The 13,001-nt window shown below is 59.1% G+C and overlaps 1 protein-coding gene across 6 annotated transcripts in view; it reads right to left on the bottom strand.

Moving 5' to 3' along the window:
• Positions 1 to 13,001, bottom strand: part of CASZ1 (castor zinc finger 1) — a 150,191-nt gene that overhangs the window by 9,539 nt on the left and 127,651 nt on the right. For 4 of the 6 annotated variants that reach the window (XM_074334061.2, XM_088790113.1, XM_074334060.2 and 1 more), the window contains 11 exons: positions 12,398 to 12,466; positions 10,713 to 10,803; positions 9,782 to 9,946; positions 8,612 to 8,784; positions 7,535 to 8,376; positions 5,039 to 5,174; positions 4,735 to 4,798; positions 3,271 to 3,425; positions 3,009 to 3,131; positions 1,751 to 2,089; positions 43 to 241 (listed from right to left, as the gene is read on the bottom strand). In XM_074334061.2, the coding sequence (XP_074190162.2) occupies positions 43 to 241; positions 1,751 to 2,089; positions 3,009 to 3,131; positions 3,271 to 3,425; positions 4,735 to 4,798; positions 5,039 to 5,174; positions 7,535 to 8,376; positions 8,612 to 8,784; positions 9,782 to 9,946; positions 10,713 to 10,803; positions 12,398 to 12,466 (2,356 nt within the window). Of the gene's footprint in view, positions 1 to 42; positions 242 to 1,154; positions 2,090 to 3,008; positions 3,132 to 3,270; positions 3,426 to 4,734; positions 4,799 to 5,038; positions 5,175 to 7,534; positions 8,377 to 8,611; positions 8,785 to 9,781; positions 9,947 to 10,712; positions 10,804 to 12,397; positions 12,467 to 13,001 lie in introns of those variants that run through there. The other 2 variants (XM_019746785.3, XM_088790115.1) reach the window with 1 other exon arrangement.

A 13,001-nucleotide genomic window follows, 5' to 3' on the forward strand; every position in this document is an offset into this window, starting at 1 on the left:
TGCTCTCTGCACCTCCCTGCCCCACGCCTGCCCTGTACTGACCTGGTTAGGACAGAGACACTGCAGGGAGTAGTAAGCAAACTGGTCTCGCACGTTCACCAGGTTGTTGTTGGGGTTGATATGGTCCAGGCAGTGAGACTCGGCCTTGCCAGAGGTTTTGCAGACGTACTTGCAGTTCCCAAAGAGACAGTGGAAGTGGAACTTGTTGGCATACTTGCAGTCCGTCGCGAGGCAAGGATCGCTGGAATGAAACCACAGCCCAGAAAGTCATTGGCATTCCTGGTGCCCTCCCCGCCAATGTCCTGACATTTGCTCGTGTTGGGGTTGTACTCCCCAGTCCCTGGTGATGCAATCAAACAGAATGGCCCCTGAGTTGCCCTCCTGCTCAACAGGATGATTCAGCCTAAGGAGACTACAGATCCCAGCATGCATTGCTGCCTTCTTTTTGGAGCTCTGATGGTACATAAGGGATTATAGTATGCAGGCTGCCCAGAGCATTGCATGCTGGGACACGTAGTTTCCATGGCCACACCCCAGGATTATAGATAAGGATGGCTGCAATAACTTCTGGGATATGAAAATGAGGGATGGTGCTGCCAGCCCTGGCAGGATGCCAGGGAGAGCCTGGCTGGCATGGCACGGGCACCGCCCTGGATGTGGCTGATTGACAGGGTGTAGATGAGTGGGCAGCCCTACCAGGAAGCTTTGCTACCATGGGGCCTTGGCCAGTGGGAATGTGTGCCTTGTGTCAGGTCTTGCTGAGGCTCACAACTGCTGGGGCTCCCAGGGTCAGCTCGTGGCTTGGGGCGCCCACCCACTCAGAGAACCTCACAAGGCAGCTGAGTGGTGGAGCCGGTGGGGGAGGGAGGAGTGCTGGGCTGAGCCCCGGCGGCTGGCCTGCCCCTGCCCCAGAGCCCTGCCTCCCAGGCTGCAGACAGGTATGGGGGATGCTGCGCTCTCGCCTTCTACCCTGTCTGGCAACACAGCTGCCCCCCCGCCCCACATCGAACCCGGGGTGGGAACTCTGACCAAGTCTGGGAAACTAAGAGGGCTGCCATTTTGGGAAGACGAATGGAGGAAGGGAAGCTGGGGAGGGAGGGAGAGGGGCGCAGCCCCGGGTGCTCAGAGAGGGAGGACAGCTGCCACTCAGGTGGTGTATGTTCACATCCAATTTATTACTTTTATTGAGAACAGGAAGCCGCACACATAATGATACAGAGTCACCGTTCTCGCCGCAAGTAGCCACCACCATCCAGTGAGGAAGGTCCCTTCCACCCCTGAGAGCTCAGAGCCCTGTGCAGGTGGGTGTGGGCCTGGAGGGGGCCTATCCCCCTCACCCCCAAACCATGACTTTGCTTGCCCTGCAGAGACTCAGCCATGGGTGTGAGCCACAGAAGAGACCAACCAGGAAGCCTGGAGGGAGATGCAGCCTTTCTCGCCGCATGAGGACCACCACTCCCAGCCCACCTAGATCGATCCTTGCAGCATCACCACTGGCCCCATGGAACAGTGGCCACTACCACCACCATCTCCCCCGACCCTGGCTGCCTGCTCCAGGAACAGGCAGTGAGGTCACAGCAGCAGCATCTTTGGCTAGAAGGACATCGCCTGATGACCGTGTCCCAGAGAGGCTGAGGACAGCCAGGGCTAACAGCAGGCTGAGGAGCAGGGCCTCCTCAGCTGCCCTCGCTAGCACCTACTCCCGAGACACGCGGGGGACACAGGACTCCCGGCTCATCGAGGGACTCACTTCTCCTGGAACTGGAGGAATCCGGGTTTGACCTGGGGCTTGGCGTTTTCTAGAGAAGTCGTTGCCAAGGGTGAAGTGGGCAGGTGAGGCACTGACGCTGGAATCTGAGGCATCTGGGGTATGGTGGAAGCCAGCTGCTTCCAGGCGAGCAGGGTTGGGGTGGAGGGCACAGCGGCCGGGCTGGGAGTAGGCCCCTCCAGAGAGGAAACCGTGGCCGTGGTGACGGCAGGTGCAGGAGGGGACGAGGGGGCCAAGGAAGGTTTGGTCTCAGCAGCCGAGACTGGGAAGGAAGCCTCTGCGTTTCCTTTCACTGCCCCTCCTTCCGTCCGGAAGTGGAAGCTGCAAGAGGCAGAAGAGGGTGTCTCAGGTGGAGAATGGAAAGGGCTCTGGGCAGGTCAACCCTTCCCTGCTGGGCACTCCTGAGGGTGGTGGGCCCTGTCTGCCTGCCTCAGAAGCCTAGGGGCCCCGTGTCCCCATCTTGTCCCCAGTGTTAGGCATGGTCCCTCCAGGAGGGAAGGAATGAGAACAAGTTGTGTCCTCCAGTCCTGAATGGGGACTCCTGGCTCAGTCCTCACTACACCTTCCTACCTGTGACCTGTCTGATGTGTCTGTCCCTAGCTCCTCCCTACACAGAGGGCATTCAGGGACATGAAGCCCATCCTTTCAGAACCTGCTCTGAAACTTAAAGGTGGGTCTCAGTATTCAAAGTCGGCTCTTTTGCAGACTAGCAGTGGGGGCTGCCTCACAGTGAGAAAAGCCGGGTCTGGGACATAGGGAGAAGTGAAGATCTGATTTAAATGTTTGCAAGTTCTGGGTTCAATTCGAATAGGCGGCTGGGCTTGCCACTCTTCAGTTCAATGGGTTTTACAAGTTAATTTCATTATTTTTAGGTCAAAGAAAATCTACAAATGCAATATTTTGGCTGGGAAAGGCCTTCACCGAGGGTCCCTTCCTGGGTCAGAGTTAGGTCTCTTCAGCCGGCTCAGCAGGGAGAGACTGATGGCTGCACTGAACCTGGGTGAGCTCAGAAGACCCGGCTGGGGGCTAAGCAGATGGAATGAAGGGGAAACCTGCCCTTTTTTCGGGCAGCACCTTCTGAGAAGCCAACTCAGCTTCTGCGGTCTAGAGGGAGCGGCATAGGGGTTTGCATGGAAGGCTGCGAGAGGCCTGTGCAGCATCCAGCCCCACTCAGCCTAGAGCCAGGCTGGGATAAATGGGGCTGGGTTTCAGTGGGTCCCCTCTAGGGACCCCAACTCACTTGGCATGCTTGATGGCCCCGTCCAGGGTGCTGAAAAGAGCGCCACACTCTTCCACCACGCAGTGGAAGTGGGCCTTGTGAAGGAAGTCACACTGAGCATCGCAGAAGTCCTTGGTACCAAACCTGACCAGAGGAACCGGCTGGTTAGGGGAGCCGCTGGGGCTCTGGTGAGCCCGGGGTGTGTGGTGGGGCTGGGCGCCGGCCACCAGGTCAGGTGGGCATGGCCCCTCCCTCCCCTTTGATCTCCCAGCAAGCCCCTCACCTGCGAAGGTACACCTTCCAGGGCTCTGACAGTTTCTCCTGAGCCAGTGCCTTCACAGCCTTGCCCAGGAAGGGCGAGGACTCCACGGTAGGGCTGCCTTCCGCTTCCGTCTTGATGTTCAACAGGCTGCCGAGGTTGGGGTTGCCCTGAGACATCTGCGAGGAGGACAGGGGCCGTGCTTGGGGCTGGAGGACCTCAGGACACAGGCCTGGCTGCCCTGGGAGCAGCAGCAGCTCTGGGCCACTCACAACCGACCGGAGCATGGCAGTGCTGGCAGCAGGGAGGGAAGCAGGCCTGGCCTCCCGCGGCTCTGACTGTAGAAGAGCCCTCTCTGAATGGACGCAGCCCCGGGCCTGGCCCCGTGGAGATGCCAGGCCTCCTGCACACAAACCTCTTGCTGCTAGGAGCCATCACTCAAGCGGAGGCCGAGACTGGAGGCACACACTCCAGCCCAGCTTGCCCCAGACTTCTCGGCTCCCTGGTTATTTTCCTGCCAGGTTTTCAAAAGAAGTGCAGGAGGAGGAGGGATGGGGGGAACCCCTATGAATTCCTTGAGAACAAGAGAAAGCGCACAAAGGAAGAGCAAGGAGGGCGGGCGGGAAGGAGGCTCATGGGGTGAGATCCAGACAGCTGGATGCTGCTGGGCCAGGAGGGGGAGCAGGGAGGAGAAGCCCATGTGAAGGCTTGACCAGAGCAGGTGTGGGGCTCTGACAGGAAGGAAGGATGGGGAGCAGGGGGCAGTGACCCAAGAGGGGAAAGGAGAGCATGAGAGGAAGTAGGCCAGGGAGGGAAGAAAGGGGCAGGGGTGCGTGGGGCAGAGGGTAGTGGGAGGCTCCTTCCCCACCGAGGGCCCAGCCAGGACCCCCACTCGAGGTCCGGCTCAGACCCAGCTTCCTCCCCAACAGTCACTTGTGTACAGTAACCAAATTAATCTTGCTGTAGTCAAATTTATCATGTGAAGGGGGAAAATATATTTGAGATGATGTATAATTTACAAAGACCCTGCATTATTTAAAATAAATATTGTGGAGCGACCTCTGCGGAAGGCGTCCGAGACCATTACTCAACCCGAAAAGTGGAAATTGATGCTTTGCTCCCAGTTTGGTGCCCCCTCCCCCACCCCTTTTTAAACAAACAAAAAAATACATAAAATAAATAAATAAAATTAATAACTAAGAGCGAAAGAAGTTAGAGGGCTCTGGAAAAGCTTTTGGAGCCCTCCATCTGAAGAGAAAAAAAGGGTGTCAGAGGCTGGAATATATTTCTTCAGCCAGTTCATTAAATTAATTTGTAAGCAGTGGCTCTGAAATTATATCCGATGAAAAATGGCCTCAAAATTTAAATGGTACAAACTCATCTTATTAGAGGCAAAACATTAAAAAACAAACACATCCCCCCACCCCCCAGCACAGCTTTAATTTCTCTGGGTGGGGGAATGGGAGGCGTGTGATGGATGGTTCTTACCTTATTCATAAGCGAGGATAAAAGAGATGAATTTGCCGGGACTGCGTGGCCATTTGATTCATTACTGGAACATACAAACCAAGGGGCTTTAGCTCAGACGTGTACGTAGGACTGAGCCCAGGGCACCAGCCCGCCCAGCCTGGCCCTGGGGCTCCAGCCCGCCTGCTACATCTGCCTGGGCAGGGGGATGACCCCTTGCCAGGAGGGCTTGGCCTCTGGCCCCTGTTGGCCTCTGGCTCTGAGGGTGCTGTACCCTGAGCCTCCTGCAGGGGGGCAGAGCTGGGAGGCCACGGCCTCGCCTCACCTGGGCTCCTTCACAGTCAGGTCTAAACTGCGGTCCTGGGAGGCCTCCTGAGAACTTGGGGCGCCAGCATTCTCACCGGGCTCCTGCTTCACCGGGGCCGGGGGGAACCTAGTGGGGGTGGCCTGTTGCCCATTTCCTACAGGGAAGGGGAGGGAAGATGGTGTTAGAGAGGCTGAGGGCTTCGTACGGGCACAAACCGGGACCCCCAGAAGGGAGGGCAGCGGTCCGGGTGGGCTGGGGCCCCTGGGGAGTCGTGGCTGCTGGTCAGCGATTCTCCCCACTGACGTGATTGCTTGTGACGCTTACCCCTGTGTGGCAATTCTTCAAGTGATAATTATTGCAAAATTATGTCAAAGTCGTCCAGGCTCAGGGCCTCCTGGAGGAGAAGGGCGGGAGTCTGGGGAGGGGGCTGGGCCAGGGGTGGGGGCCCTTCATTTTCTTCACCAACTGTCACAGTCAATTTGTGGGGCTGCCGCTTAGGCTTTTATTAAAGACTCTGTTAACGCTGAGGGAAAGTGGCAGATCTAGACTGGGAGCTGTGCCCCCTCCGCAGGTCCCCACCCCACTGTTGCCGGGGCGACAGCCCTGCCTTCCACTGAGCATGCCCAGGAGGGGCATCTGCTGGGTCAGGGCTATGGAAGCTGACAGCCAATCAGAGTAGTTCAAACTATGTGACCCCTCCCGTCAAGCTGTCCAGGGCAGGGATATGAGGCCCACCCTGGCCAGCAGGGCTGGACCAGGATGGGTGGGGGCTGTTGGGGTGTGGGCGTGGGGGGAAAGGCTGGGGTGGGGTGGGCAGAGGATTCAAGAGGACAGCAGAGTAGGGGCAAAAGAAGTTGCTGACAGGAACAGGTCCACTGAGCCTTTCCCCACAGTCCCCAAGTGGCTGAAATATTCATCTGCCCCCAGGCGCTGCAGCTGACAGAGAGCTGCTTCACAGACAGCAAGTGGCATTTTATTAAAAAATAAAGGAAAACGAGCCCCCTTCCTCTTTGCTTGACCTTTCTTTTGGGGGAAGACTTTCCAAATGGAAAGAAAGTACTTGAGAGTGTGGCCACTGAGCCCAGTGCGGTCCCGGGGGGCTCCCCCCTAGCTTGCAGTCACCTGGCCAGAGGGACGTGGCCCTGGGTAGTCCCGCTGGCCCTCCCAGGAGTGGAAGGTGGGTCACTCCAAGCTGCAGTGGATAGGAGCATCCCACTGGGGACATGAGAGTTTTCAGAACTCAGAGTGTCTGCACTCTGGCAGCTCCCCAGTCACTTGCCCAAGGTTCCCAGGGAAACAGGGCCCAGCCCCCCTGCCAAGCACTGATGGCCCTCTGGGCAGTCTGGGTCACAGGGACTCCCAATCTTGGCTGGTCTCGAGACAGTCTTGCAGGGAAGCAGGGTGCATGGGCTTGGGAGCCAGACTGCTGAGGTCCGAGTCTCAACTTCACCACCTTCTAGCTACGTGCCTGGCAACAGCCTATCCCCAAACTGTTCCATCAGCTCCACAAGGTGGGATTTTTGTCTGTCTTCTTCCCTGCCACGTCCCCAGCACCGGCTCAGAGCCTGACCCTCAGCAAGCACCAGTGGTTGTTGAATGAATGAACGAATGAATTAAGTGAGCCCTGAGCCGACTCTTCTCAAGGATTCGACTAGCGCTAATTATCCAGAGGTGGGGAGACCGCGGGAGAGGAGCGAGATAAACAGAAAAGTCAAATGCCAGGGAAAAAGAATAGGAAAAATTTTAGAAGGGCTGAAAACTTGAGAGAAAGGAGGATCGCTCCTCACGGTGAGCCCACGGGAGGACAGAGATGTGACTGGCTCCACGGCTGCCACGTGGCAGCCACTAGTGTGAGTAAAATGAAAGAAATTCCGATTGAATCCAGTTCCATGGTCACACTAGCCAATTTCAAGCACTCACCAGCCACATGTGACAGCGCAGAACAGAATATTTCTGTTGTTGCAGAAAGCTCTACTGGACAGGAATGGCTGGGAGGAAGAGCCTGGGAAGGGCATCCCTGGACTTGAGGGGCTGTCCAGGCACGAATCTCCTTGAGTGTCCCTGAATGCAGCCACCCACCACTGGACTCATGTCCCTTCCAGGTCACCGGGAGGAGGCCTTAAGGGAAACGGGGGCTCTGGGACTGCTCCCAGCAGGGGCTGGACTTGTGATGTGGCAGGATGAGAAGACCGCGGTGGGGGCCGCTCGCAACTGCCCGGGGACGCACAGGCACCCCACGAGGCCAGGACTATCGCTCCCACTTCACAGATGAGGAGAGAGAAGCAAGAGCTGCCTGGGGTGGGCAGGCCAGAATGAGGAGCCCCAAATAGGAAATAAGCAGGGTGGAGGCAGAGACAAGGCAAAGAGGGGGGCCTGAGGGGCAAGGGACTTGGGTGCAGGGAGTAGAGAGATGCCTCGGCCAAACACCCCCCCACTCTGCTCCGTAACCTGAGGCCAGGGAGCTCCTGGGGTCTGTAAGGTGCTTGCTTCCTGGGCAGGGCCCAGCCTGCTCACCTGGATCAAAGGTGGCAGAGGGCTTGAGGGCGGCCGCGGCCAGCCTGGCCATCATGGGCGAGATGAGGCCCTTGCTCGCAGAGATCCTTTCCATGATGGAGGCAGGGGGCACTGGGACAGAGGTGGCAGCCGCGGAGGCGGGGTCACCAGCTCCAGAGGCAGCCAGAGCAGGCGTATCAGGGGTTGCTGAGGCTGCTGCCCCAGACGACATGGCACCCATGAGGCCAGGGGCACCCACAGGCAGGGAGGCGCTGCCGCGGCCCGGAAGGATGGGGAAGTAGGGTGCAGTGGTAGGCAGGCCTGAGTTGGAGAGGGCCAGCGCCAGGGGGATGGAGCCAGGCAGGCCCTGGGACAGCAGCCCGGAGATCTTGCTGTTGGGAGGCTTGGCGGCGCTGGGCACGGCCTCGGCGGTGGCGGTGGCCGCGGCCAGGGAGGCGGAGGACTGCTGGCTGGTGGGGGAGGCGCTGAGGCTGGAGTTCTTGCTGCTCAGGGCAGAGAAGTCCACCAGGTCGTCGTTGCTGGACTCCTCGTGCTCGGTGTCCTTGGCGCCCAGCAGCGAGGGCGGCAGCCCCAGCACGCCCGAGGAGCGGATGTGCCGGCGCTCATGCTTGCGCTTGTGCGAGGTCATCTGGCTGGTGGAGGTGAAGGTGAAGCCGCAGCCGGCGCGGATGCAGTGGAAGTGGTTGGTGGCCTTGCTGTACACGCAGCCCTCGTACTTGCACTCCTCGTACTTGTAGAACTTCTTGAAGCCGTCCTTGGCATAGGCGTCGTCCTTGATGTGGTAGCTCTTGTGCTTCTCGATGTCACACTTGTTCTTGAAGGTGAATGTGCAGCCAGGACGCCTGGATGGGACACCGGGAGCTTGTCATGGGGCCTCATGGGGCCAAGAGGACGCCCTGCCCTGCCCCCACCATGACTGCAGGAGGGATGGGCCTCTGATGGGAGACCAGGCTGGACACGAAGGCAGAGCCTCTGAACAGCTCGCCACTCCCTTCCTACTCCCTCGAGGAGGCAAGGCCCTGAGCCATCCCTGGGACCTGGTTCCTTCCTTGCGTCCCTGGCCGGCCTCCCAGGTACCTGCAGTGGAAGTGCGTGGTCTTCTGCCCGTAGAACTGGCAGTCGGCTGTGCCACAGTCCTCAGTGGCCCGGAAGCGCTGGAAGCCGTCGTTGATGAGCTGGGTATTCTTCTTGTGGAAGTTCTCGTGGGTCATCACATCCGACGTGCTCGTGTACACCTTGTTACAGCCCACCTGCGGGGCCAGAGCGGCAGTCAGGGGCACTGAGGCCAGGCAGCCCTGCACCAAGGTCAGAGCGGCTGTTCTGCCGGCTGCCTCTGGGGCTGTGGGGCTTCGGGCCCCTGACCGCCCTGCTCAGGGGAGCTTTTGCACCTGTTAACATCCAGCTGGGGTAACCGAGAAGATTAACTTAGGAACCACAATAGAAAACCTCTAAGACCCCTGAGGCCCGGAGGGCCTGGCCCTGCCCCGTGTCCGGGGCCGGATCGTCTTCAGGGACCCCAGACACCTCCCGGCACTCGCATGGGAACCCAGTCCTATAGGAGGTGGGTTTGGAGCCCCCGTCTGTGGCTGTCCCTCTAAAGCCCCCAGGGGTGGGCAGGGCTCGACCCTGGAGCCTGGTGGTCACCTTTAGCCCAGGCACTCGCTTAGTGGATGTTTCCTGGCACAGGGCCCTCCCCACCCACCCCAGCTGGGCCAAGGCAGCAATGTTGCCATATTGAGTAAAAACCAGTGGAATCTGAACACTCTTGAAGGCTGGGCCGTGCCAGTGTCTGCACCATCTCAGAGCCCAGAGAGCGAGCCCCCCTCTCCTCCTGGCCCAGGTTGTTTCACGGAGGCCATAACAACCCCCTGACAAATACCGGGGGAGGCGCAGTGACTGCTATTTGCAACCCAAAGTTGTTCCCCTTGGACCTGACACCTTGAAAAAGCCCAGACTCTGCGTGGCATTAAAACAAAGAATTAAACAAAAACCTCCTCAGGAACCATTTGCAATGCTGCTCTTGGTGTTAAAGCCTGAAAAATGTCGGTCTGTATAAACAGCTCACTGAATTTCGCCCACACCAAGTATGGCCATGGGGAAGGCCCCACCCTGGCCCACCAGCCACGGCCCAGGCCTGAGCCCCCAGGACTCGCCACTGGCCTGCCGTCCCTGTACCGGGATGGGAGACAGGGAGGCTGTCAGTGAGGGCCCCTGCCCGACAGCCCTGTGCCCGGGGAGGGGCAGCACCTGCATGCAGTGATAGTGGGTGCTCTTCCCGTTGAGGTGGCAGCCGTGGTAGTAGACGCTGCAGTCGTCCAGCGGGCTGAAGCGCATGAAGCCGTGCTGCAGGGAGTTGTCGCGCTTCTTGTGCATGTTGTAGTGCCGGATCACGTCCTGCTTGCTCGTGAACCTCTGCCGGGACACGCCAGGTTGGCAGGAGCCCGAGCCCACTGCCAAGCCCAGAGCGCCGGGGCCTGGCGCTGGCCCCAGGGCCCTCAGGTCTCGGTACAAACAAGCCCAGACTGCCCCGAGGCCAGCACACTGGACCTTGGAGGGAACAAATCCACAAGTTCCAGAACCACAGACCCTCCCCTGACCTTCCCCCAGACTCCCACTAGCCACGCCCAGGAGCAGAGAGGATGACTTGGACCAGATCTTTAAGGTAGAGGCCAGGATGGTGACAACTCATTTCGCCCAGTGCCACCTATGGGCTATGCCAGGCTGGGCTCCCGGCGAGACCGAGGGAGCATCCCCTGGGCACACTGCCTGCACTCCCTTCTCATTCGCTAGTCCTGCACTCACCAGCGGGTAGCTTTGAATGTAAGTGACAGTCTATCCAAACCTCAATGTTATCATCTATAAAATGGGGCAGTAATACCAACCTCATAAGGACACTGGGAGGGGGCAATTAGATAAGGAAACGAGGCTGTCTGGCACCGCCCTTGGTGCAGGGTAGGCTCAGTGAATGGAGCTGGAATTCCTATCACCGGGACGCGTATGGCTCCAGGGCCTACTACGTGCCTTGTGGACAGGCTGGTAGTTTTTCTGGGGTTTCTGTCTGCCCGAGTTAAGTTCAGGTGGCCCAAGCAGAACTGAGCCCCCCGTCCCATTTCTGAGCGGCTCTTCTGCTGCTGCGGCAGGAGCAGAAGCAGGGCGGGCGGGTGCCCATGGGCATTACCTGGTAGTTGCACTCAGGGTCGAGGCAGTGGTAGTGCTCCCGGTACTGGTAGGCGCAGTGGATGTGGCCGCAGTGCTGACTGCCCGAGAACCTGCAGAGAGGAGGGAGGCTCAGGCCCCTCTGGCTGCCAGCCCCAGGGAGGACCCTTCCAGGGGCCTTGGCCTGAGCAGCCGTGGGTCTGTGCCATGCCCCAGAAGTGTGCCAGGGTTCAGGGGGCCCTGGGGTCTGTGTGGGGATGTGGTGGGGCAGATGTGGTCTGCTAGGGTGCAGTGGCAGAGGCCTCAAAGGCCAGGACAAGTGATTGAGCCCGTCAGGAAGCCTAGAGCCGTTGAGCTGCAGACCCGTCGCATCTGCCTTTGGAGTGAATGCTAGGTGAGGCACAGAAGCCTGGCACCAAGGTGGGGAGGAAGAGCTGGGGCAAGCGAAAAGTCAGAGCAGAGATGGGGAAGAGACCTGGGATGGGGTGGGATGAGATGAGATGGTGAAGGCAGGCGCAAGGTGGCCCACCTGCCTTTTGTGCAGGTGCAGTTCACCTGCCCCCCCACCCAGCGCTGGGCCAGGTGCTGGGGACCCTGGCCGGGCCAGCCCAGGGCTCTGTTGCCCAGAGGTATTAAAGGACTCTCTGTCCTGGGCTTTCCTGACACTTGAAACAGTGCAGAGTTATGAATTTTTAAAGCACAGCATCTGTTTGGTTTCCCGTGGCAGGGAGCTCACTCTCCAGCCAGCTCCGCAGCCTGGAGCCCCAGCTGCCCGGTCACTGCCCACCTCCCAGAAGACCCTGTGCCTTTTCCAGGCCCCGATGCTTCAGGGTGTGGTTCTCACAGCCTTGGGGACCGCCACCCTGGGGAGAGCACACATGACAACTGTGGAGAAGTTGGTAGGCTCAGCCTGCCTGCCCAGCCAGGATGGCATGAGACTGCGGGAGAGTGAGAGGAAACCCCCTTGTAAGGGGGAGAACCACTTGCAAATAAATATTTAAGCTGAAGCTGCCAAAAGGGCCATCTGCTGAGGCACTAATAATAATGATAATAATAATGAGAGCGGAGCAAAGCTAAAAAGACAGAGAGGGACAGGGAGGCAGAGACACAGAGAGGGACGGAAGAACCTGGAAGATGAGCAGGAAGACAGCTGCCAGGGCACGACCCCTGCCATGTGCTGCCCTATCGGGCACTAGCAGCCAGGGGCCTGATTTGGGGGAATCTGTTGAGGTGAAGGCTTTTTACCGGCCAATCCCGCTACCTTAAGGATGTAAAGGGGCAGGTATGGAGTCAAGTGGTGAGGGTCAAGGCCTGGCCTGGGGGGAGCACGGAGGCCATCGCCCCTTCTCATCCCGGACAGTTCCACAGTGGCCCGCACCCACCCCAGGCTCCATGTGAGCTGTGGAGCGGGATTTGCACTCACCTGCAGCGGGGCCCTGCCATCGGGCCCCTTCAGGTAACCTGTCCTGCCTGGGGTACAAGCTACTTAAGGGCTTGTGGCCAGCATCACATTGAGGGGGCGGGGCCTCTGAGATGGGGTGGAGGGCAGTCCCTTGGGGGAATTTGGGGGCAGGAGTGCATGGGGATGGGCATGTAGCTGGTACCTTGGCACTAGCGGTCAGACGGATGTATGGTCCCACCATCCCCAGACATTCCTGATGGCCCCCCAACCTTTTCTCCATGGCAGTCTCCTCCCCAGGGGCCTACCTGGCAATATATTTCTGGTAAATGTTTACATCTTCAGTGACAGCTGGTTTATCTGTGGGCAATCCGTTCCTGGCGAGAGACATACAGGGCACAGCCGATTAGCGGACAGGGGGTGGCCTCATGCCCCAGGAGCATCTGGGGGGCAGCTCCCTGCCCTGGGGCCCTGGCCCTTCTCTCCCTCACTCTGAGCTATTCTAAGGCACTCAGGGTGTTAATTAGCTCAACTCCAGCAAGGGCAGAACTGTCTTGCGCTGGCAGGACTAGAGGGTTCCACCTTGGGCACAGGCCTGGCCTAGAGTCCAACTGGGCAGAAGCCCTGGAAGCTGGGGCCTGGGCCTCTCGCACACTGGGAGTCAGGAAGCTGCTGGCTGAGGAGGGGTACCTGGTACCTCTGGGGAAGCCCCCAGGGTAAGGGGTAAAAGCAGCACCAAGCAAGTGTGGCTGGGAGGTGGGGAAAGCCTTCCCCACTGCCAGGGAGGGGTGGCTCCCTAAATCTGCTTCCACGACTGAGGCCCCGTCTCTGCCTCCGGGGGAAGAGGGTCTCATTCAGCCCCACAAGACCTGTGAACATTTGACCACTGCTAGGAGTTAGTGCTGAGTGTGC

The sequence above is a fragment of the Rhinolophus sinicus genome, chromosome 14 (assembly GCF_057876585.1).
Source record: "Rhinolophus sinicus isolate RSI-liver-muscle chromosome 14, RSI-T2T, whole genome shotgun sequence".
Lineage (NCBI taxonomy): Eukaryota > Metazoa > Chordata > Mammalia > Chiroptera > Rhinolophidae > Rhinolophus > Rhinolophus sinicus.